Source organism: Penicillium cosmopolitanum (assembly GCF_028827165.1).
Source record: "Penicillium cosmopolitanum strain IBT 29677 chromosome Unknown utg000009l:1.0-9042332.0:1.0-9050551.0, whole genome shotgun sequence".
In the NCBI taxonomy this organism is placed as follows: Eukaryota; Fungi; Ascomycota; class Eurotiomycetes; order Eurotiales; family Aspergillaceae; genus Penicillium; species Penicillium cosmopolitanum.
Window position 1 is genome coordinate 2,446,975 of NW_026622679.1, and position 27,905 is coordinate 2,474,879.

The 27,905-nt window shown below is 48.9% G+C and overlaps 12 protein-coding genes across 12 annotated transcripts; 7 read left to right on the plus strand and 5 right to left on the minus strand.

Moving 5' to 3' along the window:
- Positions 1-193: 193 nt before the first annotated feature.
- N7509_009016 (GNAT family N-acetyltransferase) lies at positions 194-952 on the plus strand (the record flags this gene model as incomplete). The annotated part of the gene is made up of 2 exons (XM_056633653.1): positions 194-268; positions 317-952. The coding sequence occupies 2 exons, from the start codon at positions 194-196 to the stop codon at positions 950-952; spliced, it is 711 nt and encodes a 236-aa protein (XP_056484273.1).
- A 624-nt stretch (positions 953-1,576) lies between these two features.
- On the plus strand, positions 1,577-2,044 carry N7509_009017 (GFA family protein; the record flags this gene model as incomplete). The annotated part of the gene is made up of 1 exon (XM_056633654.1): positions 1,577-2,044. One exon carries the CDS (start codon positions 1,577-1,579, stop codon positions 2,042-2,044), a length of 468 nt encoding a protein of 155 aa, XP_056484274.1.
- A 132-nt stretch (positions 2,045-2,176) lies between these two features.
- N7509_009018 (SDR family NAD(P)-dependent oxidoreductase) lies at positions 2,177-3,034 on the minus strand (the record flags this gene model as incomplete). The annotated part of the gene is made up of 3 exons (XM_056633655.1): positions 2,177-2,242; positions 2,295-2,497; positions 2,554-3,034. The coding sequence occupies 3 exons, from the start codon at positions 3,032-3,034 to the stop codon at positions 2,177-2,179; spliced, it is 750 nt and encodes a 249-aa protein (XP_056484275.1).
- Positions 3,035-4,227: 1,193 nt separating this feature from the next.
- Positions 4,228-6,050, plus strand: N7509_009019 (putative GABA permease; the record flags this gene model as incomplete). Its single annotated transcript, XM_056633656.1, has 7 exons — positions 4,228-4,312; positions 4,377-4,437; positions 4,495-4,626; positions 4,682-4,728; positions 4,787-5,484; positions 5,555-5,630; positions 5,686-6,050. 7 exons carry the CDS (start codon positions 4,228-4,230, stop codon positions 6,048-6,050), a joined length of 1,464 nt encoding a protein of 487 aa, XP_056484276.1.
- A 2,122-nt stretch (positions 6,051-8,172) lies between these two features.
- Positions 8,173-8,887, minus strand: N7509_009020 (uncharacterized protein; the record flags this gene model as incomplete). The annotated part of the gene is made up of 2 exons (XM_056633657.1): positions 8,173-8,657; positions 8,740-8,887. The coding sequence occupies 2 exons, from the start codon at positions 8,885-8,887 to the stop codon at positions 8,173-8,175; spliced, it is 633 nt and encodes a 210-aa protein (XP_056484277.1).
- Positions 8,888-10,028: 1,141 nt separating this feature from the next.
- N7509_009021 (CAZyme family AA1) lies at positions 10,029-11,788 on the plus strand (the record flags this gene model as incomplete). The annotated part of the gene is made up of 2 exons (XM_056633658.1): positions 10,029-10,926; positions 10,992-11,788. 2 exons carry the CDS (start codon positions 10,029-10,031, stop codon positions 11,786-11,788), a joined length of 1,695 nt encoding a protein of 564 aa, XP_056484278.1.
- A 1,452-nt stretch (positions 11,789-13,240) lies between these two features.
- On the plus strand, positions 13,241-13,998 carry N7509_009022 (uncharacterized protein; the record flags this gene model as incomplete). Its single annotated transcript, XM_056633659.1, has 2 exons — positions 13,241-13,436; positions 13,517-13,998. 2 exons carry the CDS (start codon positions 13,241-13,243, stop codon positions 13,996-13,998), a joined length of 678 nt encoding a protein of 225 aa, XP_056484279.1.
- A 563-nt stretch (positions 13,999-14,561) lies between these two features.
- On the plus strand, positions 14,562-15,537 carry N7509_009023 (GAF domain-containing protein; the record flags this gene model as incomplete). Its single annotated transcript, XM_056633660.1, has 4 exons — positions 14,562-14,564; positions 14,654-14,771; positions 14,908-15,365; positions 15,427-15,537. 4 exons carry the CDS (start codon positions 14,562-14,564, stop codon positions 15,535-15,537), a joined length of 690 nt encoding a protein of 229 aa, XP_056484280.1.
- A 1,045-nt stretch (positions 15,538-16,582) lies between these two features.
- Positions 16,583-17,170, minus strand: N7509_009024 (uncharacterized protein; the record flags this gene model as incomplete). The annotated part of the gene is made up of 1 exon (XM_056633661.1): positions 16,583-17,170. The coding sequence occupies one exon, from the start codon at positions 17,168-17,170 to the stop codon at positions 16,583-16,585; it is 588 nt and encodes a 195-aa protein (XP_056484281.1).
- A 1,259-nt stretch (positions 17,171-18,429) lies between these two features.
- Positions 18,430-20,524, minus strand: N7509_009025 (putative NAD+ kinase Utr1; the record flags this gene model as incomplete). Its single annotated transcript, XM_056633662.1, has 3 exons — positions 18,430-18,932; positions 18,998-20,224; positions 20,275-20,524. 3 exons carry the CDS (start codon positions 20,522-20,524, stop codon positions 18,430-18,432), a joined length of 1,980 nt encoding a protein of 659 aa, XP_056484282.1.
- A 1,179-nt stretch (positions 20,525-21,703) lies between these two features.
- Positions 21,704-22,527, minus strand: N7509_009026 (putative exosome complex subunit Rrp46; the record flags this gene model as incomplete). Its single annotated transcript, XM_056633663.1, has 2 exons — positions 21,704-22,117; positions 22,192-22,527. The coding sequence occupies 2 exons, from the start codon at positions 22,525-22,527 to the stop codon at positions 21,704-21,706; spliced, it is 750 nt and encodes a 249-aa protein (XP_056484283.1).
- A 1,294-nt stretch (positions 22,528-23,821) lies between these two features.
- Positions 23,822-27,307, plus strand: N7509_009027 (putative potassium/sodium P-type ATPase; the record flags this gene model as incomplete). Its single annotated transcript, XM_056633664.1, has 5 exons — positions 23,822-24,096; positions 24,175-24,301; positions 24,375-24,469; positions 24,527-26,417; positions 26,477-27,307. 5 exons carry the CDS (start codon positions 23,822-23,824, stop codon positions 27,305-27,307), a joined length of 3,219 nt encoding a protein of 1,072 aa, XP_056484284.1.
- Positions 27,308-27,905: the final 598 nt, after the last annotated feature.

Consider the following 27,905-nt stretch of genomic DNA (forward strand, 5'->3'; position numbering starts at 1 on the left):
CCGACTGCCCCAATTAGCCAAGTTGATGAGCAAAAGAAAAGGTCCGAACTTAAATGCAACACCGCTGCAGCCTTGCCGATCATGCCCACGCCTGTGGCTCGCAAAGGTCAGACAACCCCTCATCGACAAATCTTGACCCGCCCCAAGCACTCTAAGCAGCAATTACACCATTATTGTGTTACCACCTGCTACAATGGTTACGCCGATTGACTTCTGCTTTCCTGTACGAGAGTTGTCCGATGACTTGGTTAAGTTAACGCCATTCAATGTAGGTCCCCTGGATTAAGATACGACCCTGTGACTAACATGAGAAAAGGTTAGCAAGCATGCTAAACCTTTCTTCGACGGATCCAAGGACCATCCAGAGCTCTACAGGTATATGTCTATCGGACCCTTTGACACAGAGCAAGAGTTCGTGACCAAATTTATCGAGAACTTTGTGAATGCACAACCATCAGTTGTGTGCTTCGCGGTTATCGATAAGAAGAAGCCACCTTCAGTGATCGACCCGGAAGGTGAACTCGCTGGGATGGTTTCATACATGGCTGCCTCGGCGGCTCACCTCTCCGCGGAGGTTGGGTACATCATTATTCTCCCTCCGTACCAGCGAACTCACGTCACAACCCATGCAGTCGGACTCCTTCTTCATTATGCTCTAGATTCTGCGGAGCAAGGTGGTTTAGGCCTTCGTCGGATGCAATGGCTTGCTGATCCTCCGAATAAGGCGTCGCTATCCGCCGCCCAAAGGATGGGGTTTCAACTGGAGGGAATCCTACGGTGGAATAAAGTCGTTCCCGACGCCGACGCGAGAGGAAAGGTACATAACGGGCGCGAAAAACCGTCATATGGAGAAGAGAAAGATGGAGGTCGGGATACGGCATATCTCTCGCTTTGTTGGGATGATTGGCTGGGCGGGAAGAGAGAGGTCGTAGATGAACTTTTATCTAGATAGCTCAGGTCGGTGACTGCGCTAGAAGTATTTGGTCAGATCTAACCATATCCAGGTGGTGTTCGAATGTAACAATGAAGATTTTCAAACTAGTTCAGGCCGGGACTTCTTTTGTTTTTCTACTTATTTAGATTGAATCTTCAATAAGAGAATAGGTGGGTACCTTGGTGGAATCCAGATGTGATTCGGAGGAACTTCAAGGAATTTAGTATTCGAGATAGATGCAATATCTCTAAAGCAGAGACAGAAGTGATAAATCAAATGCTATGGGGAGATGCTGCCGCCGTTCACAAATTCTGTATGGTCGAAGATTATATCGGGTAGTTTCTCTCATATTCTCATATTGTCATATTCTCATATTGTCATATTCTCATATTGTCATATTCTCATATTCTCATATTCTCATATTGGTGATTTGTCTAAATCTCAAAGCCAAGACAGATATTCATACAGGCTTGTGTTGGATTGTACTAGTAAATGAATGTTCGCCAGGTCAACGGAACTACTGTCAATCGGCAAAACTCGCATTCAAATCAGTCATCTACCCCTCATTTCCAACCACGCGTCCAGACTCACCTCTTGAAATATTCTTCTCAAACCCCCCGAAATCCCATATTTATCATCAAAATGGGAATGAAAGCGCGTTGCCAATGTTCCAAGATCCAGTTTACCACCTCGGCCGACAAACCCCTGGCGATTTACGCCTGTCACTGCACTGAGTGTAGGCACCAGAGCTCCTCCGCCTTTGGAATTACAGCCGTATTTCCCTACTTCGAGCTTCCAGACTCTGTATCAGACCTTGTGGGGAGTTACACTCGAATCACCATAAAGGGTCGCCACATGGAATGCTTGTTTTGTAAAGGCTGCGGAGCTCGTTTGTTACATCGATTCCGTGACTATGTTCCCTCACCCGGCGAGAAACCCGATCTCAAGGCGACATCGAATGTGAAAGGGGGGTGTCTCGAGGATCTGGACAAGGAATTAATGAGTGGAATTATCCATATATGGACCAAACATGCGATCATGGATATTCCCGAAGGAGCGGAGCAGTGGGAAGAGGCACCTGGGATGGCGCCCAACCCTCTGGAGCGATAATTCAAAAATTTGCACGAATGCTGGTTGATTGTATTAGATTGTTTCGCTTTCTTGAATATAGTACATAAGTATGTGCATGGAAACCAGCCAGAAAACGGATTATACAATTATTTTGAAAGAAGATGTTCTTATTCAGCCAACAACACAGCTCCAGCCGTTGTCAACAGCAATGCAGGCACCATTGATGATGCTAGCCCCCTTGCCATAAGTCAGGTTAGTACATAAGCCGGCGACCTCATCCACATCGCACATGGGGGGCTTTGACGGCTTCATAAACCGTACTGAACTTTTGGTACCCCTCCATGTGCATCCCGTTCTTGAATACATCGGCAATGTTGGTATTCATGCCACCCATCATGAGCGCATTGCACTTAATACCCTTGTTTCCATAGAATGCAGCGGTGTTTTTCGTCAGTCCGACAAGGCCGTGCTTGCTGGCCGTATACGCAGCACCTAGGAGTTGTTAGATGGGATAGATAGAAGAAGAAATGAGAGGATTCTGCACATACCACCGGCCCATCCAGCACGACCTGCCACGGATGTAATGTTGATGATTCGACCATCTGGGTTGGATTGTTCCAACATGTTGCGAACAGCGAGCTTGCTCAAGACAAAAGGCGCGGTAAGATTGAGAGCCATAACACGGTCCCATTGGTCGATTTCGAGGTCACCGACAGGATTGAAGGTATCCATAATGGCGGCATTGTTGACGAGCACATCGATCTTCCCAAATGCTTCGATCAGCTCGGCGAAAAGAGCCTCAACTTCGTTCTTTTTGGTAATGTCAGCCTTAATAGCCTTCAATGGGCCTTTGGAAGACAGTTCTGCCGAAGTCTCCTGGAGACGTTCTTCGTTGATATCACAGATGACCACGTTGGCACCGGCCTCAAGGAATTTGATCGCGATGGCTTTTCCAAGACCGCCACCGCCGCCGGTGATTAGGCATGTCTTGCCAGCAAGGATTTGCTCGGAGGCCTCAATTTTAGTCATTTTGTTGTGAGGGTAGGATTTGTGACTGGGGAGATGATATAAAAATTTCGTGATTTTGCTATGAGCAGACTACAGGGGGAGGCGGTTTAAATAGAAAGCATTGATGGCGTGTAAACGGAAAACGGATACACTTGTTTCCGCCGAGGACTCGTGGTCTCCTACCCACATTGGCCCAAGTGCTCTTTGCTCGGCCGTTGGGCTTTATGGGGGAAATCTGATCGTACTATCCAAGGATGTTAGAGGTGCCGAGGTGTATTGTCGATACAGCAGACATCATGGGGGTGTATCGAATGAATGGCTTGGGCCTATGACTGGAGATGAGGAAAAAGAACTTGCGATGAACATCATACAGTGTCTCGGTAATTTGATCTAGTAATTAGACAAGTTTTGAGGCTGAAAGTAAGCTTGATTTATGGGCATCTGCATCAAATCTGCAGTTGGGGCCATACATGCTCCAGTGGGCAGATACGAGGGGGGGTGTAATCCAAAAATACGCTCTCTGACTCGTCGGAAAGTGGCTGTTCCGAAGCCCTAAGCCCTATTTCCTATTTAGGACACCAGCTTCATTGCCTCAGGCAGTCTCTCGGTCCAACTCCGTTTGTTCATCCGATTGGGGCGGCTATTGTCTGCAGGACGAAACAAGAAGGCCGTAGCATCGGCCAAGGCGAAGCTTGGTCATTCCATCAATCTGGGACCATGACAGGGTCGTTCTTGGCTTTATCGTTGAACTAGATCAACAAGGGTAACCTCAGGAGATGGGGAGCGCCTTCGCCGTTTTCTCATTACACAATACTCACGATAAACCCTTCATTGGCACATATCGACCTCTGGGTCTGAAGGTTCCCCGACAAATGACAGGCTCTCCGACCCCGGCTTATCGGTAGGCGTCTTGAGGCCCTGTCTTGCTCCCCGCAAAAATCCCGAGAAAGTTCGCTGCTGGACCGGGACTGGCATACCGGTCTCCACTTCAGTCGCGGAGACCTTCTCGATCAGGAAGTCATAGGGTCCATCTATCTTATCGAACTGAATGTGACTTTGGGACCTCCATGGGGTTGTCTAGGAGAGTATGGGGAAAGAGGAAAGGTGCATTGGGCGCCTTGAACTGTTTAAAGAATGGACTGTCACCCGCCACTACCGTTGAATTCTCTATTGCGGACTTCTGCATGTTGAAATAGAAAACTTCTTTTGCCACCATGTCGAACGGCGATGAGCATGACCAAGTCTTCAAAGGCACCACCACCGAGGATGTGCGACTCGAGAATCTGGGCTATGAGCAAGGTGGGCATCCTCTTGGGAAACAAATTTATTCGGTGGACGGGGAAGTTTACTGACAATCCTCTAGAGCTCAAGCGCTCCTTTGGATTACTCAGTATGATTGGGTTCAGTTTCAGTGTTGTGACATCGTGAGGAGCGCCCCAAAGCACGAATAAAACAAAGAGGCATTACTGATGACTATTCAGATGGACCGCTCTAAGCGGTGTGTTCATTGTCGGTGTCAACTCCGGTGGTCCACCTGTGATGGTATTCAGTTTCATTGGGGTTTCCCTCCTAACCCTGGCTGTGGCGATCCCCATGGCGGAGATGTGTTCTATGTACCCCGTGGCAGGAGGCCAATACTCTTGGGTGGCTGCCTTAACGCCCCCCTAGGTATGCACGAGGCCTGTCATATGTGACTGGATGGTTTATGCTAATTGGTATGACTGCACTCGTCGTTTACAATCCAATTGGAGGCAAAAGCTGACGCTTACGTAGGTCTTCTCGCGATGGGAGCCACGAACAACTATATCGCTTCAAATTTTGTGCTTGGAATGGCAAACTTAATTTTCCCCGAATATGTTATTGAGCGATGGCAGACCGTCCTGGTGGCCTATTTGGTTGCTATTCTCGGGACCGGTGTTAACATCTGGGGATCCCACCTGCTCCATCGTATTTCCAAATTCATATTGATTTGGAACGTTGGCTCTTTTATTGTTGTGACTATCACCCTCCTCGCAACAAATGATCACAAGCAACCGGCTTCCTTCGTGTTCCAGGACTTCCAGAATACAACAGGCTGGGGTACAGGCATGGCAGCCATCATCGGTATTTTGCAAGCCTGCTTTGGCATGTGCTGCTACGATGCGCCTTCGCATATGACAGAGGAGATGAAATCGGCATCCAAGGAGGCCCCCAAAGCAATTGTGCTCGCGGTAGTTTTGGGCGCTGTCACTGGATTTGTATTCCTTCTGACTCTCTGTTTCTGCATCGGAGATATTGCCGAGACCGCCAATAGCAGCACTGGCGTCCCCGTTATTCAGATCATCTATGACTCTACTGGAAACAAAGCTGCCACTTGCATCCTCTCCAGTCTGATCGCAGTGATTGTCATTGTAGCCGGAAACAATATCTTGGCAGAGGGCTCACGATCCGTCTACGCCTTTGCTCGTGACAACGGTCTCCCTTTTTTCGAAGTTCTTCAGCAAAGTGGAAAGCAAGAGTCAGGTCCCAGTGAATGCTGTGTTGCTTACTCTTGTGGTGCAGCTAGCCCTCGATGCTATCGAATTTGGCACAACGACCGGCTTCGAGACAGTCATCTCCATCGCAACGGAAGGCTTTTGTAAGTGAATTCCTGGCTCAATATGAGTTGACATCGCTGACGCTGAACAACGCAGATCTTTCTTACGCAATGGCACTCCTGAGTCGACTGGTAGGCTACTTTACTGGCCATGTTACCAAAATGGAAGGACCATATGCCTTCTCCACGCCCGTATCTATCGGCCTCAATATTTTTGGCCTCATTTTCCTTTTGTTCGCCTCTATCACCTTTAACTTCCCCAGCACAGCGCCGGTTGACCACCAATCTATGAATTATACCAGTGCAGCGATTGGCGTTATTGGTCTAATCAGCCTGATTACTTGGATTACGACGGGGCGGAAAAATTTCACTGGTCCCGGGGCTGTTAGCTTCTTGTCTGGTCAACAATCTGGGCGGAGCGCCCCTCAGCCCGAGGAAGTACAGGATGAGAAGAAAGCATAGAGTAACTTCCTCTACTTATACAGTATATGGAGAAAGATTTCACAAATTGTGGACCGGTGGCTCTTTTGAGGAGCTCTACGGTCTCCCATATTTAGTATGCTAAGACTCACCAGAAGAGTAAAATATTCAATGTATTCAATAATTTATGTTTCGAAAACCTTGGAAGCAACTTCAACCGTCTCGGCCCTCGAATATAGTGGACCCCATGAGCGAGTAAGTAATTATTCATCGCACTAACCTTGGAAATATTCACTGGGGTGGGCCCATATGTGGCGCTTTGAAGCCACGGCGTTTCTTGGTTAATTTAGTTCATTCCATACTAGTAGTATATTCGACGCAGTAGGTGTCAGGCAGCCATAGACAGGGAATCGCAACCGTCATGTCTGACAGGGACTTTCTAAGGAGAGTGCTATCGAGAATGTAACTCTGGGGCAGAAAGTGAAACAAGGCATTTCAACACCGGATTCTAGTTTCATTCCGTGAATGTGATATGTATCATTTGGGATGAGTGATTTACTGTGTGTCCAGGTGATTCAAGTTGACCTGAATGCCAATGATTTCTGAGGATAGTGAAACACGTACAAACATGAGCGGTACTAAAGTTGATTAGTTCTCGTTGAATATGTCAGGAAACCCGAGTCCCGGAATTTAGCTCGTGGCTCCTGAGAAGCTACTAGTACCTTTGCAAATTAGCGCGATCAATTTCGTGGGAGGTGAGAGACAGTACATACCGAAAGGTGTAATTTATTTGGTGAAGTTTCCAAAATCGAGGAAGTGTCTTCAAAGTTGAATCTTTGTGAGATACACCATTACTATCATGAAATAGAAACTTGGACTACTTGTAGCTACTCATATTCGGACAAGGAAGCCGAAACCAGCCTTTAGATGCATACGAGCCTCGCACTCTTTATCTACATCGGGCGCAGGTATCTCTTGTAGATGGGGTCAGACGGAATCAGACTCGCACTGAATCAAAGCACGCCTAATCGAATTGACAGGTCGAATAGCTGAATATGGGACGACACGATGATGATTCTTTTTCGCCGCTTATCATAAACTATGCACGCCTGAGGGCTCAAAATGCAGATGGACTTGTTGAGGGAAACCATATGCGAATGTCGTGCCATGTGACATTAGCGTGTCATACGGGATTGACTTGACCCCCGGTAGACTGGAAAAACAAACTAAAATACGAGCTTGATATTAAGCCAAGGCGGGCTAGAAATTGCATTAGGTCAGGTTTATGTATGAATTCAAGACATGAGCCTCGGACTATGTATTAATAGCCCTCTATCCCAGTGATCGGTTGATTTCCGCCCCATTTCGCATAGCGGGATCACTGTCGCCCGCGGTTCCACTTCTAGTATGTACATCAATGCGATCTATCCTTGCTAGCGCCATTATCTTTTGCTCCGAGATCGCCATCAGTTAATGGACAAACAGGGCGAATCAGGACTTCTAGGCAGATCTTGTATAGCCCCATTATTTGATGATTATCTCTCCATGTGCACGGGGTGGTCCTCGCCCCAGGCTACCCACCTTCATTCCGAACAAACCCAATCCTTAGTTACCAATCCTTAGTTATGCTCTTCGGCAAATGAACCCGAAAGTCAATATCTAGGGCTACAGGGGGGATGGTATCGGCCAGTAAGCTCGCCCAGCGAACGAGTTATAATGATCATAAGCCGAGACAGCTGACACGAGAAAGACAATTAGCTACTCGTAGCCACCGCGCCCCCTCCTTGGATGGATTCGCCCCCACCCCGCTGGCGTATTGACGTGGCCGACAAGGAACGGTTGATCTCACCGATCGTTCGGGATCCACCCCCATGCATGATCTGGCCAGGATGTAGACAGGATTATACCGAAGCCACAATATCGGAATACTCTCGGAAGGTCAGCTCTGTACGGCTGTCTAAGCCCTGGCTTGCGCATTGGGTTCAAGTGATTGGCAGAGCCCCTCTGATTGCTTGGGCTACTTAAGCACTATCCATGATAATCTTCTTGGCTACCAACACACGACATTCTCATTTCTCGTAACTATTCACACGATCGCTCAATTCAGCCGCCTACGCTCGCGCCACACCCGCCGTTCCATGATTTATTCTTCTCCCAACCGGGCTCAGGCCAAAACAGAAGTGGTTGAGGGCTCAATAGTACGCAGTGTGACCAGTACCTTATTCGTTCCTGTTTGATCTGCCGAACTCCACGACAAAGTATACCACCCGTCAGAAGTTGGCTCGGCGTAGAAGGTTGCTCCTTCGACGTTGGTCATAACGTAACGTCCGTATAGCCACCAAATGTCGGTTAACTTTCCACTGCTCCGTTCGGTAGATGAGGAAAAGCCGACTTTGTCTGATCCATCATTCGATATGTAAAGGGCTTGGTCAGTCAAAGACTTGGCCTTGCTCTCGGAGTGCACAGTAAAGGTGTTTCCATCCGAGCCAGAAACCGTGACTAAGTTAACGAGGAATGAGTACACGGGTGGACATACATTCTGCATCAAGGCGGCCCAAGTGCCGGGGGGGGGGGGGAGATACGCACAGGTGACCGGCAGCACGTCGGTTGAGTTCTTGGATTGAGTTGGATCGCCTATCAAGGCGGCACCTAGAGACAAGCAGAATTGTTGATCAGAAAGTCCCTCGTAGCAGGGCCAGATTTTCCGAGCCGAGAGTATCCCAACACTTACCATTTGAATAGTAAATCTGCAGTCCACTGATTTTGTCGCCAAAGGCGTATATGCCAAACTCTTCAGTACGCTTTTCCAGTGGCCGAGCGAGACCAACAGATCCCAGGGCTGCAATGAGTAAAGCGATTATGGAAAAAAGGCGAAACATGGCTGAGTGTAACATGTACGCACAAGGGACATAAAATCAATGCAGGGGCATACAACTCTTATTCAACAGCGAAGAAGAGGAGGAGAAAATAAAAAGGACACTGGATTCCAAGGGCAATAGAGGGCGGAACTGTGTAAAAGCAAAAGGTTTTCGGTTTGGATTATATCTTCGGGGTGTGGTTGATAATCCCAATGTCTGAGGACTACTAATACCTGGCGGCCCCTTGATCCTCTGAGCCTCGCATAAAGATGCCGGAAGTATAATCACTCTGACGTCCCGCCCACCAAGACATGATTAGGCCCACAATCTGCAGATCAGCTGCAGATATGATTTGCTCCCGGCTTTTGATTCAATAACGTACTTTGCATTGACCTGCTTTCGCGGAGTCAACTGTCCACCGACTCCTCCCACATGGAGGCAACGCCACCTCAGCCCCCGGCGGCCTAAGAAGTAGTAAGAGTCTTTTGTGCCCGGGCTTATTCTTTGGATAACACAGACTCTAGTCAGAACGAACCCTGACTGGTTAATGCACGAAAAATAGACCTCGTGGGGAAAGCCTTAGCCAGATCTGAACACCTGAGTTATTCATGTAGAAATATAGTTGAGATTCGTGATTCTGAGACATGCAGCCCTAGTTGCCTTATCGGGGACATTGGGGATACTATATCATGCAGAATGATGAGGGGAAGAAAGCATCTCGCCCAAGCATACCGCGGAAAGATACCTACTAGGGCAATTACTGGCGAAAAGCCTCACGAGGCCAACCATGAATGACTAGTGAGATCATACCATCTGGGTTCATTGCGTATCTTATCCCGATTAACAAGATATTGGCCCTGATTCCATCTGCATCTCAGGAATTGCGGATTGCCCCGGCGGCTCGGACACGCCGTAAGATAAGTCAAGTGAGATTTTAGAGCATGGCCAGCTCAGCCTTGTTACGAAAGGTAGTATCTCGTTTATATGACCTAAAAGGTATTTCGCATATATACTAGCCCTAGAGCGTCATACCTTCACTCGCACTGCTTTTCGTTTTATTTTCGAGCCTCCGGTACTATCTTTTATGTTTCTTTGCCTTTGTGTTACATGAAAGTGCCTTTCTAAAAACATACCCTGTCGAGCTCAGGTATAGAGAATCACTATGAGGCCACAGAAATTCCTTTTTCTGGCATATGCGCTGGCCGCAGCTGCATTCACTATCCCGCAGCTTGAGGCACGCAAGTCAAAAAGCCCTCAGAAAGCCAAGCCATGTGCTGGAAATACTGCCCACAAGAGAACAAAGTGGTGTGACTACGATATCAATACGGACTATACACAGACTGTACCAAACACAGGCGTTACCCGTGAATATTGGCTATCAATTGATGAGATTAACGTCGCCCCAGATGGAATCGAGCGTTTTGCAATGGCTGTTAATGGGACAATTCCCGGGCCTACAATTTACGCAGACTGGGGAGACAATGTCGTTGTTCACGTTACGAACCATCTGGATGAATCCAGAAACGGAACCAGCATCCATTGGCATGGAATTCGCCAGAACTATACCAACCAGAATGATGGTGTTGTCTCAATAACCCAGTGTCCCACGGCACCTGGGTCAAGTATCACATACAAATGGCGTGCTGCCCAGTATGGATCATCTTGGTACCACTCCCACATTGGTCTCCAAGCTTGGGAAGGTGTCTTTGGTGGTATTATCATCAACGGCCCTGCAAGTAAGAACTATGATGTCGACAAAGGCATGCTATTTCTGAACGATTGGTCCCACCGAACTGCGGATGAACTCTACACCTACGCTCAGGCTGTAGGTCCACCAACTCTCGACACAGGGCTCATCAACGGGACAAACAAGTACAACGATACTGGTTCCTATTTCACAATGCGCGCTAATAAAGGAGAATCCTATCGCCTTCGAGTTCTGAATGCGGCTATTGATACTCACTGGAAATTCATGATTGATAATCACCAACTCACGGTGATTGCTATGGACTTTGTACCAATCAAGCCATATACCACTGAGTACATCAATATCGGAATGGGTATGTTGCTCAGTCAAAACTATATTGCAATACGAACGGAAAATAATACTAATATTATAGCCTAGGACAACGGTATGATATTATCGTCACTGCAAATCAGCCCAATGCCAGAAACCACTGGATTCGGGCAGTTCCTCAAACAGATTGCTCGGAGAACGATAATGTGGAGGGCATTAAAGGCATCTTGCACTATTACGGCAAGGTTGGAACCCCCAATACATCACCATGGCAATTTGACGATATATGCCTTGACGAAGACATGAGCAAGCTTGTCCCCATTGTCCCCAAATCAGTTTCAGCCGCTGGCTGGGATGCCATGACCGATGTTACTGTTTCCAAGAATACGAACAACCTCTTCCGTTGGTACCTAAATAGCACCACCATGCAGGTTGAATGGGAGGACCCGACTCTGTTACAGATCCATGATGGGACAACAGAGTGGGAGGCTTCGAGCGGTGTCATTGAGCTCCCGAATGCCAACGAGTGGGTCTATCTCCTGATCAATACCTCAATGCCGGTAGCCCATCCAATTCATTTGCATGGTCATGATTTCTTTATCTTGGCACAAGGTACTGGGCCTTGGGATGGGACTACTGTTACATCAAACCCGCCACGCCGAGATACTGCCCTTTTGGAAAGCAGTGGCTACTTACTCATGGCTTGGGAGACGGACAACCCCGGTGCCTGGTTGATGCATTGCCACATTGGGTGGCATACATCAGAAGGATTTGCTCTTCAATTCATCGAGCGATATGACGAAGCTAAGGAGTTGATAAATTATGACTATGTGAACGATAACTGTCAATCGTGGATTGAATATGATGGGGAATTCAGTATCGAGCAAGAGGACTCGGGTGTCTGAGTGGAAGTTGGCGGTTTGTTGGAGCCTTGAACATATGGTTAAATATAGCCTCCCCTTATAACCGATAATGCCTACGGTCTTTCAATATTAATTTCTCGTGAGAAAGTTCATGCCTAGGTGCTTCTTAGGTAGCACGTAAGCGTTTCTCGTGACGAGGGGTTAGAGAAAAAGCTCTATGTTGATGATTACGACTCGAACGAATTAAATAACAGTTACAACTCATCTCATAGTTTGAAACACCCATTAGGGCAGTGATATAGCCCTGGAAAGAGACCATAGTCCAATCAGAATATGCCCATCACTACAATATCGTCCGTGGAACAACTGTAAAAGTAGAGAGATTCGTCCCAATTGGCGAAGATATAGAATTTCATGCAGTATGATGAATCTCCAGCGATTGCTGATGTGTGATGACGGACGGGGTTGCTCAGATCTTTTGTGTAATGTTTGCCCCACGTCCACGTAGCAGATTGTGTAACCCAAGCCTGTTAGCCCTGCAGTTAGCCCATAACCTAAACGCAGCTCGGCAAAACGCTAATTATTGCCAATTCGATGGTCATTTATTGATTTTTGACGAGAAAGGAGGGTGTTTCTGAGTGGCATCAGCACGGCAACCTCACGAGATCGAAACCCGATCGGACGGGCTGGTCGAGGCTGTTTGGTTGACATTTTCTCCGGAGTCGATTAAAAAAATCCACAACACCAAGCCAAATGCAGCATGACGCCCGCTAGCGTTTGTAGGCTGCATAAAGTGGGCAAAGTGATTGATCACAGAGCGGGCAAGAATCAGAGACGAGCCAAAATAGCGGTCTACACTGGCGGTCTCGGCTCGGATCCAACACGATCCCAGCCATCCCCATTCTCTCGAACTTCCTCTGTGCCTTGTGCTCCACAGAAGGATCGAAAGCCAATTAACAGTGATATGGAGAAAGGCGGGAGTCGCCATGTCTGTGGCCCAGGCCTACAAGAAGCGGTATAAATCGTCGACCAGCCAATGATACATCGTCACGCTGTTGATCCCCCCCACGATCTGACAACTTGCAGGACACCGTCGGACGCTTGGGAGCAGTTGGTCTGTGCCTTTGATGGAAGAAATTTCGACGGCTTGGGAGCTTGTAAATGCAGCATCCCCAATTTTGCAACTCGTGCGACCTTTCATCCCGCCCGTGCGGGTAATCTCATCTTGTTCAGGGAAGATTTGATGCCGTATCACCACACCCTCTGCCGATCTCACTGGGACCTAGTGAGGTGAGAGATACGAAATTCGAACCGATATTACGAAGAGGTAGAGAAGCAGCACTCTCTACCTATATCTTCCCCGCTTCACGGCTTGACCTGGAGATTCTGGCATCCAAATCAGCGACCTCGGTTGACTAGACGAGCGACCAAACGACCACAGCTTTTCCGATTTCGAATTGCAAATTGCTAGCACTATCGCCTTCCACCATCATTATGATTCCATGCTTTTTGCTAGGCAGCCTCGTGGCATATTTCCTGGTCACGATTATCTACCGTGTGCACATCCACCCACTCAGCAAATTCCCCGGGCCACGTTTAGCTGCGTTAACCGGTCTATACGAGATCTACTTTGCCGCCTGGGGGACCGGCTCATTTGAAGATGAAATCGAGCGAATGCACGAGAAATATGGTCAGTGTCCCTTTCTGTCCCTCTCTGTTCCTCTTCCCCGTAAAGCTCCCGCTGTCGTACTCTCATGCTAACTTTCTCAGGCCCCGTGGTACGCATCACGCCTGATGAGGTGCATGTGCAAGATCAATTCTATAATGCTCAACACGCCGACAGCTGGATCAAAGGTACCAAGGCCATTCATTCTGGTCGACACCAATCGGGGTACCCTAGCCCGAGTTTCCAGATCAGGAAGCGATCGATGTCGCGAGTACGATCGATCCTTCAAGTGGAGGTGCATCAGATCATCCGTAAACTTGTTCGGAAGCATCAAGTGTCTCGGGGTTTCAGTTGGCGCCTTCCTTCGTTTGCATCTATTCCGAGTCTTTCGGGGGGTTCCGTTGATACGGCAGAGATGGGTTATCTGGAAGATGGCCATCAAATGCGATCATCGATACCCAATCCGATGACCCGGAACCAGTTTGCCCTTCACAGCCCCAATGCCTCCGACCCGGGGCTGTGGAAAGCCGACGAAGTTAAAACCAAGACGAGTGGTACAGGACTCGATCCAAGTCTCCCGTTTTAAGATAAGAAGAAGACCAGAAATCAGATCAAACAGAGTTGACTTGAGACTTTCCGAACGAGAAAGACTCGGGGGGTTCGGGCTTGAACCCAGGGATCGGGAGGCATGGTACTTCCAGGATGGTTTGGGTGCACGCGAGGAGTCACCAATTGTGGGCCAGGACCAGGATCAGGAGCAGAACCCGAAAGATGAGTAAAGCCAACTGCCACAAATTAAGGTTTCCTGGAGAGATGAGAATGGGGAAATTGTGGATCGACTGAGTTGGAGAGAGGTGAGAGTTACGGAGTAAAAAGGTAAAGAGACGAAGAGACGAAGAGAAGAGAGAAGAAGAAGAAGCAACTGGCCAGACCAACCCAACTTGGTCTTTGGTCATCGCTCCTTCTCCACTTGCGGAGCTCCGCCGAATTTGCTTTGCTTTTGCTCTTTCCTCTTCCTCTTCCTCTTCCTCTTCCTCTTCCTCGTCCTCGTCACTTCTCACTTCTCTTCTCTCTTTTATCTCCCCTCTTCCTCGCTCAATTGCTGTTGGCAATCCTCTTCTCCTACCTCCTCCGTCAACGCTACTCAACATGGTTCGTCCCTGTCATTCCACCCTGGATAGCCCCGCCAATTCATTGGTAATCACGCCGATCTCAACTAACTGGTCCGATCGCAATTCCAGCCTCACGCCGACTCTTCCTATTTCTTTGGCTCAACAAAGGCCGAGATCTACCCTCAACTACTAGACCAAACGAGGGGTCTTCTCTCCGGTCAACGCAATTGGGTGAGTGTCTTCCATCGTGCGTGTCCAACGGGCGTCGCAACCATTGCCAATTGAACAATGCGCTAACAGAATATCGTCATCCTAGGTTAGGTGAGAGCGATTCCCAACCAGATATCAAGGAACTCATACCCAGCTGCCCTGCCTCCTCATAGGCTTCGCGCGCGGTGTGGTGTTTCCTGGCCAATACCAAGCCCGCAAACTAACAGCCACCAGCAACCTTTCTAACGTCTCCTCGCTGCTGTGGCACACTTTCGCTGCTCTTCCTTCCCCTTCCTCCTCCGTCAACTGGGCCGGCTTCTACATTCGCGATGACAAGTTCCCCGCCCTCGCGTCACCCGTCTCATCGCCTCCCCTCGGCGGCGGACCCAACATCGGTAGCGTAACGATCTCGACCACATACGCTTCAACTGAGGACCAACTCCTGCTTCTGGGACCATTTATGGGAAAGCCTGCTTGTCAAGAGATCCGCTTCGGCAAGGGTGTCTGCGGCACTGCTGCCGCTACCCAGAAGACCGTTGTCGTGCCAGACGTGGAGCAGTTCCCGGGACACATTGCCTGTGACGCCGAGAGCCGCAGTGAGATCGTTGTTCCCATTCTTGTTCGGGGAGAGGTTAGTGTTCTTCATTGCGTGGTGCGCAGTGTGTCTGAATGTGGTACTAACGACTCGGCAGACCGTCGCCATTATCGATATCGATTGCGCCCAGCCCGATGGCTTCGACGACGTGGATAAGAAGTACCTAGAGGAATTGGCTGAGATCCTGGCTGAGAGCTGTGACTGGTGATGGATCAGCACCAATGAGAAAATGATATATTAAGACGAGATTTATGTGACATGATCGGGATTTAAACCGGCGGGTGGGAAGGATGGGCGGATACAGGTTGTTGACCTGTTTCCACAAAAGTTCCGGGTTAATTGCATTCGGTCAATCTGCTACCGTTACAGATGGCCTCTTCTTTTAGATATTTGCGTTGGATAAAGCCTTGTTTTCGGGGGGAATGACTTTCATCGCACTCGATATAAATGTTAATGCCGCCTTCTTTTCAGTTAGAAGAAATAAAAAGTTTTAAAACATCACGATATGATGCATGGCGGATGGCACCTCGCTAGTCTCGCAGGAGTAGAAGATGAACAAACACCTGATCGTTTCGGGGAAAGTAATATGCAATCTCGGTAAGGTTACTGACTAGTACTACGACCTGACTCGGCCTTTCTACCTGAAACGCCAGATCGGCATTGCGGGGTGTTGAGTCCCTGAACCACTACGTCTCACGTCAAAGCGTCGGGGTTCGTGTTCAAGCCGCCTTTTAATCTGAGACTCGCATTGCCGATGATCGACTCAGGGTCTGATAGGTGCCAATTTATCGAGATCATCATTAAGCCTTCCCGATATGTTAGGTCTACGCAGAGCGATATTCATTGCAGGCGTTAACTCTATGGCCTCTTCCATTTTGTAAGTACCACCAATAGACTTTTCTAGCCAGAATGGCAAGAGAAGACTGAATCATACTAGTACCTCTCAGGCGTTTATTTAATGTCACGGTCCAACTAGTAAGTATGTATGTTGGTTGCAGGTGTTTCCACCTCCTCTTGCCACATACTATATCAGCGATCCACTTTTGATGCTAGTAGCTACTACTAGAAACTACCCATGCCCGATCTTCTTCTTTATTGTATTGGGCATTCAAGTTGCAACTTACATCAAAGCAAAGTCATGGAGGAGAGGATACTTTCATGGCAATCTTAGAATTTGAATCATCCAGCTCCGGATATGATAATACTATTGAAATACTATCTCGTACGATCAACTTGAAAATCGCAAAAAGCCCCTAAAATCCAACAACAACATTCACAGCATCCCCATCAGCTCTCTTCGAACTATAATCCACCTTCCCAACACAATCCCCATACTCATACGCAGCCCCCAACTCCCCAGTCCCACCCGAAGAAGTCGGCACACCAAAAGTAACATCAGTCTTGGGCAATTGATCACAAGTATGAGACCCCGAGTTCCAGGGATAATACTCCACAAAGCCCACCTGGCTCCCTTGAATACCCCCAGAACCGGAGGGAAGCGTATAAGACCCAATATGAGTTTCCGTTCCATCAACAGCATCAACCATCGTACCAGTCCACGTGGTACCTTGAGTATTTTTGACGCGGAGAATGTAGCCATGCGCGTAGGTCGCAGAGACATCAACAGCGCAGGAAACGCCCGCGCCACCGTCCGCACCGTCCGAGCAATTCGCATCTGAGCTTGTCGTTCCGGCGACGAAGCTGGAGAAAGCGGCGTGGACTACTGAGCCCGAGCTTTTGTCTTCGCGGGGCTGGAGACCTGTGTATCCGACATCGCTCTGTCCTGCGAAGCTGAATTGCTGCGCGTAGTAGTACCCGGATTTGTGGGCTGCGTTTGGCATAGCGATTGGGAAGCTGATGTCCTTGAGACCATCGCTAGGAGTGTTGGATACCTTCCAAAGAGATTCCCACGAGGGCGTGGGTGGTTTGGAGGAGGGTTGAAAGGAGGGTGGTTTGTAGGAGAGAAGTCTTCATTGTGGTGGTATGTGTTGGTGCAAGGTTATTCCTGAGAATGATTGAATTGTGGTGGTTCTGATTGTTTTGTTTTGCGTTCTTTCGTTTATTCTGGGGGATTCTTTGGCGAGGTAGAGACCCCTTTATACTACTCCAGGGCTGCGTGTGGATACTGGGAAACACCCCCTTCGCGTATTCCAAGGTTATTTTTCCAATTATTAGTTTGAGATATCTCTAACACTGCATGTGGTAGTGGATTGAAAAGTTATGGTTTTTCTATAAAGGCTATCTTAGGGAATATTAGAGAGAGAAAAAAAGCAATTTTATCTTCTTTATTGAAATAATAGTAAGAAAGTAAATCCTTCAGGCCGCCACAACAAAAGAACTACTATAGTATAAACAGCCTCACAGCGTCTTCACTAACCAACCCTCTTCGTACTATAATTCACTAAGTTCTTTTCTATGCGCACTCATTATACTGGCACCCAGAAATAAAATACTTCGTAATCCCTTGGTAAATAGTTACATGGAACAGTGTATATTGACTGGAGCTTGGACCTATCAAGCCGAAACAACGCGGTGTTTCAGTCCACGAGCACCAGATCTGCAAACTCAATCCATGTTGCCGCGAGGTTACATGGGTCGCCTGGTGGAACATCATCTGAATACCTTGGAATGTTCGTCGGAATGTGATTATTATCCGCTCTATCTATTATAACAGAAGAGGTGTGGATGAGGTATCTCATAAAGTGGAGTCTTCAAGTTGAAGTACTACTTCGCTAGTAGATCAGAAACGGCCGTAAACATGAATGTTTCATTACATTGGCACCTGAGTGCTCTCTAGCGTCAATTCTCTAGCGAAGGCTTTTATGTAATGACCGTCATTTGAACATGACATGCAACATGGACATCGCCGTGATAACGTAACCGAAACTGGGAAAAAAGTGATGTATGTAATGACCGCTCAGCTGCCTTGAAGATATAGCAGGAAACAACAAATCGAGATCTATGCTTGAAATAACCTTGAACAATGCAAGCCTGACTGGGTATGTCGTGAAAACGCCGAAATGAAAAAGAGGTATGTCGTGAAAAGGGAAGAGGGAAAGGGGAGGAAAGAAAAGGAAATTTAATCCCTGTTCAGCGAAGTTCACATATTGAGCAGACTCATCTGTCGTCGCATCGGGTTAGGGGATAACGAATCACCATCCTCGCTGGGACCGATCCCGCTATCTGTACCCGCGAGTCCAGCGTCAGTGTCGATATCCCATTGTTCATCCTCGGCCTCGTCTTGATCATCCCCGGCACCACCATCCCAGCTTTTTTGTACGGCCCCACGGGTATTCCAGCGGAGAGCACGCTGGACACTGGTGAACCACTCGGCGCTGTCTGATACAACGGTGGGGAAGGGGTACTGGCTGGCTTCGATAGTGACATAGTCACCTTGGCGAAGCTCAACTCGACCCTTGCCATCGAATGAACAATAAGCGGTGGATCGGGACGTATTGGGAACTGCGATGCGGAGAAGATGCGAGTCGGACAGAACCATAGGGCGGAAGGAGAGAGTGTGAGGACAGATTGGGGTAAGAAGAATACCCGGAATTGATGGATGCATGAGTGAGCCGCCAGCGGATAAGGAATAGGCTGTCGAGCCTGGATTTATTTGTTATGGTTAGTACAAAAAAGTCATTGTCGAAGTGCAGCTTCGGGTGACATACCTGTGGGGGTAGAGAAAATGCAGCCATCCGCTTGGACAACGGTCAACAACTCATCATCTGCATATAACTCTAGATTGGAGACATATGGCGAAGGCCCCCGGTCAATTACCAGCTCATTCAGAACTTCGAATTGCTCGCCCTCTTCAACTGCGCCGACTTCCGCGCCTTTGCTCCGGTCTTTCCGGTACACGGTACATGTGAACCGCATCCGCAGGTTCACGCGCATGCCGACGTCCCCCATGACCCCATTCAGATGCGACTTATAGTGCTTGAAATCAAAGTTTGTAAGGAAGCCTAGGCTTCCGAGCGAGAAACAAAACACCGGTGGCACTACGCGTTGGAAGAGCCATGAGGTGAAGAGGACCGTTCCATCTCCACCAAGGGTGAGGACAAGATCAAATTTATCCGGGGAGGTCCAGCAGAGGTCGGGTGTCCAGAAATGCAGCATCTGCGCGAACCGCGGTTCCTTCTGAAGCAGGCCGGCGGCATCGAACCGCTTGGAGTTCCGCAGTTTGGCATCCACGTAAACATTGACACCCAGGTCGCTTCCATATCGGGGTGTTGACAAAAGCCATTCAGCCAGCTCCCGAGTCAGATGCACCAGGCTGTTGTCTCGTGCCTTGGTGACAATCATGACATTGCGCACGGCGCGTTTGATCGGCCGCCTTTGCAATTGCTTCGACACCTCCCGAACACCCGTTGCAGTCTGCACCAATCTGGAATGCGACAGCCACTCATCATCCGCAATCTCTTCCAAGACCTTCTTTATATTTACTGCATCGTCGAATCTTTGGTGGAAGTAACATGGTGACTGTAACAGCAATCGCGCCGTTGCAGGGGATCGATCGAGATATCCGCTCAGTTGGAGATTAGACAGCGCAGTCGTCAAATTTTGGGAAGAGGCACTATATCTGCGCTCACGCCCTTTCTCCTTCTCCTTCTCCTTCTCCTTCTCCTTCTCTTTTTCATAATTGGTTCGATCGTCGGGCGGGGATGAGGCTTCGCCGTTATTGGTGAGTGGGCCTGAGAAAGGACCTGAAAAGCTCGCGTTCTGATTATTTTTGGAAAATGCTGGCCGTGATGCCAAAGCCTTCATGATGGTCTGTCTGGGAATGCAGTCGGTCGAGAGCGCTTTCTGAGATCGGTGTCCAGACACGGAGTTCTGGCGAAATCGGCGCAATGCCGAGGAGGGCAGCGACCGGCCGACGGCTTCTTCCTGAACGGGATCTATCTTGGCGGGAAGCAGTGTGTTACCGTTTGGAGTTTTCGAGGGGAACCGTGAGAATGGATCTCGTTATGTGTTTGAGAGGGTTCTATATGGAGGGCATAATCGCGGAGCAGGGCGGCGCCGACTGTTGAAGTTGAAGCGGATGGGGGTGGGGCAGTAATGGATCTCGCAGTTGCGGTGGTGACGGTGGCAGTCGGAGATGAAGATGAAGATGGAGAAGTACGCGATGACGAGCGCAAGGTAGAAAGCTGAGTGGTGGTAGTGTCAGATCGGGACGACTCACTGCCGGGCGACGCCATGAGCAGTTAACCTGGGTTAAGTACGAATCGAGTCAATATTCGTAACTGGAGGATGAGGTGACCTCGGGGGCTGCAGATAATCCAACGGACTGGGACCGAGCTCGGATGTAACGGGGATTGCGCTGGAGTAGGGCAATCCAATCCCCCTCAATGGAACGCGGTGAGACGATTCCACCGTCTTCCACTTGGGATCTGCCGACAGGGATGTGGATAGACTCTAGAGTCCCCGATCGCCGTGAGTGGGGGGAGGATGTTGGCGTTTGGACAAAGAGGATGATTGAGGTTCAGAAGGTTGAGAGGTTGAGAGGTTCAGAGGTTAACACGGAGTACGGGAGTAGACTCTCTTGCTCAAAGACTCGGGCTCTGCTCCAAACCAAACCCTTAAAAAAAGGCCGACAACGGAAGCACGGGTCAAAGATGAAAAATACAAAAATAAAAAAGTGGAAACCTTTGGGGGAATGAGTCCAAGCGCCGGATAAATGAGTAGCGTGGGGAACTTTAAGAGGAAGTTGAAGTGCAAGGCTCCGAGTCCCTGCTGACGTCTTCCTTTGAGGAGGGGGAAGTTTCTACGAATTACCGCGGCTCCGGAAACTTGCTTCGTTTCTTATAGTAATTTTCTTTGCTTTTTGGCTTCTTTTTTCGCTTGTGCTTGTGCTTGTGCTTGTGCTTGTGCTTCCGCTTCTGCTCTCGGTCCTCTCGAATAAAGTGAGGCTAGGGCTTATTGCTATCATTATAGCGTTCCTGCTGCTGCTATTGCTGCTATTGCTGCTGACTGGCGGAGATTTGCCTGGGTTCGTGCTTCATCTTCACGCTTCATTGGCGGCGTCACCCTAGCGACCTTGGTGCCTTACCTGGTATGACAAGGTGCAGGCGGCGTCAAGCCAGTGCGACCGAGCGTATCGGTCACTTTCTCGTCGGAATGGTTGACCCGAGCCTCGTACATGCAGTGGCGGAGAGGAAATAAGCCTCGACTGTGGTGTGACAGTCGTCACACTCGTGTTCCCGTAAAGCAGCGAGTCGGCAACTTTGAATGCGGAGATCAGATGTCCGAGTATCGCAGAAAGTACCTCCTAGAAGCCAAGGCAGCCTGCTATTCTTCCAAGGTTCTGCGTCGTGTCCCCATTCATGATCATGATTATCTTCCTCCCCGCTGCCCGGTGCAGAGCTTGTTCATCGCATTCAGATGGAATCAATCTTCCATGAGTAGTCCTTGTAGAGGCGATCCTCTACAGTCTCCCGAACAAATCCTTCGGGGCGAGAGCTATCTGCTTCATCGCCCATCGCGATGTCTCCATCCGGCCCAGGGGTAGTCATGTCCTTGCAGATGGACAGAGCACGGTCTCGGACCTGTTCCCAAGTGTCGAAATCAAATCGGCCCTCGCTCTGATTCAGAAGTAGGTGGTTCTTAGAAGAAAAGGCGAGGACGTGGAGAGAGGCAGCGGCCTTTGCGTCAGCAGCGGAGAGATCGGTGATGATGGCACCAGACTTGTTCACACCCACTAGGGTGGCTGAAAATGTCATCGAAAGAGGCACGGCAGCCGAAAGCAAGGCAAGAAGTGAGGTATGGAGCAGGGCCGGAAGGATGGTAAGGTACTGTGAGCAAATGTCTGTTAGAACGGGATCACACATGGAATCAATCAGCGAGAAACTACTGAGAGATGTCTTACAGAATCACCACGGTCGAGAGTCTCGCCTCCGACGATTGCCAGCGTGATCACTACGCCGCGACGAGGAAATCCTCGTTCGCGACCCAGAACGACCTTGCTCAGTACACTGCGGAGAATTCCCTCCACATAGCGTTCTCCAACACCTGCTGTGGTATTTCCTGGCTTGACAAAAACTTCCACGGTCGCTTCTTCGGGTTTCAGGGCGTCACGACGGGCGGGGAGCTCAATGGGAGCATTCACGGCACCGAGCAGATCGTAGCCGGTGGCAGGACATTTGTAGGACGCCGAGCCGTCGGAACGGCTCAGGTTCGAGAGCGATGCAGTAAGGCCAACCATTCTGTAGTAGTAGAACTCAAGGGGAATTGAAGAAGAGTTCAGGTTCAGGTTGGTGAAGGAGCAAAGCAAAGCAAAGCGTGGGAAGCACCTGGGGAGTTCAAGTGAAGTTTGAAGCGCGCGGATTTTGCAGTGCGGGCCGTGCGCTGATTGGCCAGTTCCTCAAGAAGATGCTGAACAAACAAATACCAGTAAAGTTGATATTGGGGAAATAGAAGTCAGTATTCATGAGTAGAGGGCGTATTTAGGGCATTAAATATATGTACCTAAGAGGAATGAAAGAGATGGATTGTGAGGGCGTGCCCAGTGTTGCCTATGTGTAAGTCAACACTCAAATAGCTAGCAGTAACAACCGGGGTTAAGTGCACCCATACTATGTTCAAGATTTACTTAGTAGTACTCTACTAGCTAGTAGTTAATAGTTAATAACTACTAGTTCCTAAGTATAGATCCCCAACTTGCTAGTATGTCAGTGGAGGAATACCTACTACTAGTAATCCCACTCCGCAGTACCAAAAGACACGACCACCTTGTATCTTGGCGATGATCCCAAGACCAACACTACCACTCCCAACTAACTGGTCCAAGTATTGCACTGACACTGACTGGCATTGACACACGACCCAAGACCTGTTCCGATGCGCCGAGATCTTGGAAAGTGGCGGAACAGGATTGGCAAAGCCTCCGCCTCAATGCAGTCATGAACTAGATGGAACCATGGATATCACCTTGAAGACGCGAGAACTTGACTATTGGCGAAATTCGTTTGGTCAACAAGATTATCCCGCCAATGTTTTGCTCAGGAAGTTGAGAATACACAGTTGGAATCCCTCCATCATCGATCGATCGACGAGAAGCTAGGATGAGCACCATCCGGATTGTGGCTGGTCATCCAACCCCCTCATGTCCAATGAATGCCCCGGTTAGCCTCGCTCCAAGACATCTAGCGGCTTGCCAACCGATGTCGTCGTAAGGTATCACCTCCGGATAGGACCAGCCAAGCATCTCCGCAGGTATTCCCCAATGACATCCTCCTTTGGTATTCCATAGCGATCCCCCCCCCCCGGCTCACGATACCATTCCCCTCTTTCGTTTGCATACAAATACAAACCGTCCATTGTCACTCCCTCCCTTTCTTACTTCCCAATTTATTCTACATCCTAAGAGGTCTTCTGGGTATTAAAAGAAAAAGGAACCATCGGTTTAGTTTGGCTCGCGAGAATTAAAACATTTGCTTGTTATTATCATTCCTTTCCCTTCCTTTTCACCTTTCACCTCCCTTCCTACACCTCCTTGAATGGGCATAGAGACAACTCCCGATGTCGAGGAATCGACTGAACCTCCTATATGTCCTTGTACGGAGCCCATTTCACATGAATCACCCACAGCCTTAAGCCTTAAGCCGTGCGACCCAAAAGAAAAGCCTGCAACGCCGCTGGCCACCCATAGCTTGCCTGTCCGCCTCGAGCAGCGTACATCGACCGAATCGATTGAAAGAATAGAGGATCGGCTTAAGAATGCCCATCTCTTGGAACCTCTTCAACTTACAAGTCTCCTCCAGACAGACCTACAGTACGTGGCTTAGTTATTCTTTGTCTACTCTCACAGAAGAACTTCAATATTGACGCTTTCTCCCTTCGCTTTTTGAAGTCATGGACTTTCCAGCTCCGAAGCAGAATTGCGCTTTGAGCGCGACGGTCCAAATGCGGTCCGCGAAATCGAGAACATCTCCTTCTGGGGGATACTGCTAAGGCAGGTATCCAACAGCTTGACGATAGTGAGTGCGGGCCATCTTATAATATTCGCCGGGGAGTGGGGGAGAACTAGCAGTTAATTAAATTACCTTCTAGGTTCTTCTGATCACCATGGCTCTGTCCTTTGGAATCGATGATTACATCGAAGGTGGTGTCATAACAGCCGTGATCCTCCTGAACATCATCGTTGGGTATGTCGTGACTCGTAGGGATTACTGATGCCTCCCGGAGCTTGCTGACCAGAATAGCTTTGTCCAAGATTATAAAGCCGAGAAAACGATCCTTTCCCTCCACCGCCTGTCAGCGCCAGTTTGCAAAGTCACCCGGGATGGGAAGGTGATTTCTATCAAAGCTGAATCACTAGTTGTCGGTGATATAGTCCGCTTGGCGGTTGGGGATGTCGTTCCTGCAGACTTGCGGCTATTGGAGGGCATGAACATTTCTACGGACGAAGCTCTTCTCACTGGGGAGTCTCTACCCGTTCAGAAAACTCCATACACCACACTGGTCTTGCCAGATATACCTATCGGAGATCGAACCAATATGGCATACTCTGGTTGTAGTACAACACAGGGTCGAGCCACGGGCATCGTCGTTGCAATAGGAATGGCAACAGAAGTAGGCAAAATTGCTCAACTGCTCCAAGATCAGGGCAGTATGGGGAGTAGAAGCCCACTTCGTCAAGCCGTATACCGTGTTAAATCCTTCATCGCCAAGATGCTAGGATTAGTAGGCACACCACTCCAGGTTAAGCTGAGCAAGTTCGCACTTCTTCTCTTTGCATTAGCCATTCTGCTTGCCATCATCGTTTTCTCGGTCAACTTGTGGGATGTGCAAGGTGAGGTCTTGATTTACGGAATCTGTGTTGCAGTGGCTGTCATTCCAGAGTCACTCATTGCTGTCCTGACCATTACCATTGCTGTGGGAACAAAGGCAATGGCAAAAGGAAATGTCATAGTTCGCAAACTGCAATGTCTTGAGGCTGTTGGTGGTGTCACCAATATTTGTTCCGACAAGACCGGAACTCTGACACAGGGAAAGATGATCGCTCGATCGGCATGGATCCCAGGAGCGGGCACCTTGACTGTTCGTCAAACGACCGATCCATACGACCCGACCAGTGGCCTGGTTCAACTAGACGAGATTGACTGGAATTCACGCCACCCTATCGAGAAGAATCCTGCTTTACACACCTTTCTCTCTGCTCTTTCACTCTGCAACCTCTCGGTCGTGCAGCATGAAAATAATGTGTGGTCCGCAGTTGGAGAGCCAACCGAGATAGCTTTACATGTCTTGGCTATGCGATTCGACTTTGCCAAAAATGCTGTGATCCGTGGGAGGAAACTCCAGCTTCACACAGAATACCCATTTGACTCCGCTATCAAAAAGATGACAATTGTGTATAGCAACGCGGAAGATGGTTTCAATGAGGTATACACCAAAGGTGCACCGGAAGCCGTCATTCCCTCCATATTATCTAGCGAAGGCGAAAAGCAGATCATCTGTGAAACCGCGGATAGAATGGCCGGAGAGGGACTTCGTGTTCTTTGTATTGGCTACAAAAAGACTGCTATCGACAATAACCACTTTGTCTCCCCTCGGGCGTCTGCAGAGAGCGATCTCCAATTCGGTGGGCTAGTTGGCCTGTATGATCCTCCTCGCGTTGAAACGGCGGCGGCAGTGCGGAAATGCCAAATGGCAGGAATAACAGTGCACATGCTGACGGGTGATCACATCAAGACAGCCGCAGCCATTGCTTCTGAAGTTGGTATTCTCGACCGCGTGGTTGCTTTGGCAAAATCAAGGAAACTAGTCATGGCCGCGGATGAGTTTGACAGACTTACTGATGCCGAGGTGGACGAGATTGAGGAGTTGCCGCTTGTCATTGCTCGATGTAGCCCGGCCACTAAAGTGCGGATGGTTGACGCTATGCATCGCCGTCAGGCGTTTTGTGTGATGACTGGTGACGGGGTCAATGATTCTCCAGCTCTCAAACGGGCAGACGTGGGCATCGCCATGGGGAAGAATGGCAGTGATGTGGCCAAGGAAGCCGCAGATATGGTGCTCACGGATGACAACTTTTCTTCGATTGTCAAAGCCGTTGAGGAGGGTCGTCGTCTATTCGATAATATTCAGAAGGTACGTAGTATTTCCATTGAATATGCTCCAGTGAATCCCAGCTGACCTCCTTCGCTTAGTTTCTCATGCATCTTTTGATTTCAAATATCGCTCAGGTGATTCTTCTTCTCATTGCCCTTGCATTCAAAGATACCGGAGGGGACTCTGTCTTCCCTCTTTCCCCACTAGAAATTCTGTGGGCCAATCTTGTCACCTCATCCTTCTTAGCTGTTGGACTTGGCCTGGAAGAGGCGCAACCGGACATCATGTATCGTCCGCCGCATGACCTACGAGTCGGAGTCTTTACTCGGGAACTCATAGTTGACAAGATGATATACGGAACTTTCATGGGCTCGCTCTGCCTAGTCGCATTTGTTTGTGTTATTTATGCAGCCGGCGCAGGAACTTCCGATTTGGGAGACGGATGCAACCAAGGCTACAACCCGACTTGTGATGCTGTTTTTCGAGCCCGTGCAACGACATACGCAACTCTAACATTTCTTCTGCTGGTAACAGCCTGGGAAGTGAAACATTTTTCATGGTCTTTGTTCAACATGGACCCATTCAGGTCTCCTAGGAAGTCCTCCATCTTCTCCACACTTTGGCGCAACCAATTTCTCTTCTGGGCGGTCGTGGCTGGCTTTGTTATTGCCTTCCCAGTTATCTATCTTCCAGTAGTAAACCAAGTGGTATTCAAACACCATTCTATAACATGGGAGTGGGGTGTTGTGTTTGGCTGCACAGTAACCTATCTGGCCTGTGTCGAGAGTTGGAAGGGTGTGAAGCGGGCGTTTGGAATCGGCAGTGGCATGACCGCGATACTGACGCTGGAGGATGCAGAAACGAGAGCCGGTCTCAGTACACTTACTCCACTATCTCTCAGTGCTAATGCAAGTGTGGAGATGAAGTGAGACCTGTATGGTGATTCAACATTGTGGCTGAGAACCGTAAGATTCAACACAACGGGCAGCGACGGATGTGGCACTCTTTATTAGTTACCAACCAGAATGTCATTTGCTTTTTATGTTCAGGACTGATAAAATAAAGTGGTGGATATCACTCGAAGACTTTACTGGTCTCGGGATCTCTTTTGTTACTAGTTAGTACCGACCACTAGAATGAGGCTATATCGCCCTTGCAAGGCCCTACGACCTCTTCGTACACAATGATTTACCGCAGCCCCAATTTAATTGAACATTAGACAAAGTAGTAGATTTTTGAGATTGTATACAGATGTATTATCGAGACCCCTTGGATGCCTAAACCTACACCGGTGTTTCCTCTGCTTGGCTCCTGGCAGTGAGACATGTCAGCTGGGAGGCCTGACATTCTGAAGCCTTTACCAGAGCGCCCTAACAGCTCTAGCCCAGTACTGGCGAATTTTCAGACATATTTAGGTAAAAATTTACATAGTAAAGAAAGATATAACAATTATTGAGCAGATGCGCGCCTGATGGGCGTAAGCCTTCCCTAGCTAGAGAATACGATCTTCAAGCAGTGGGTCGGAGA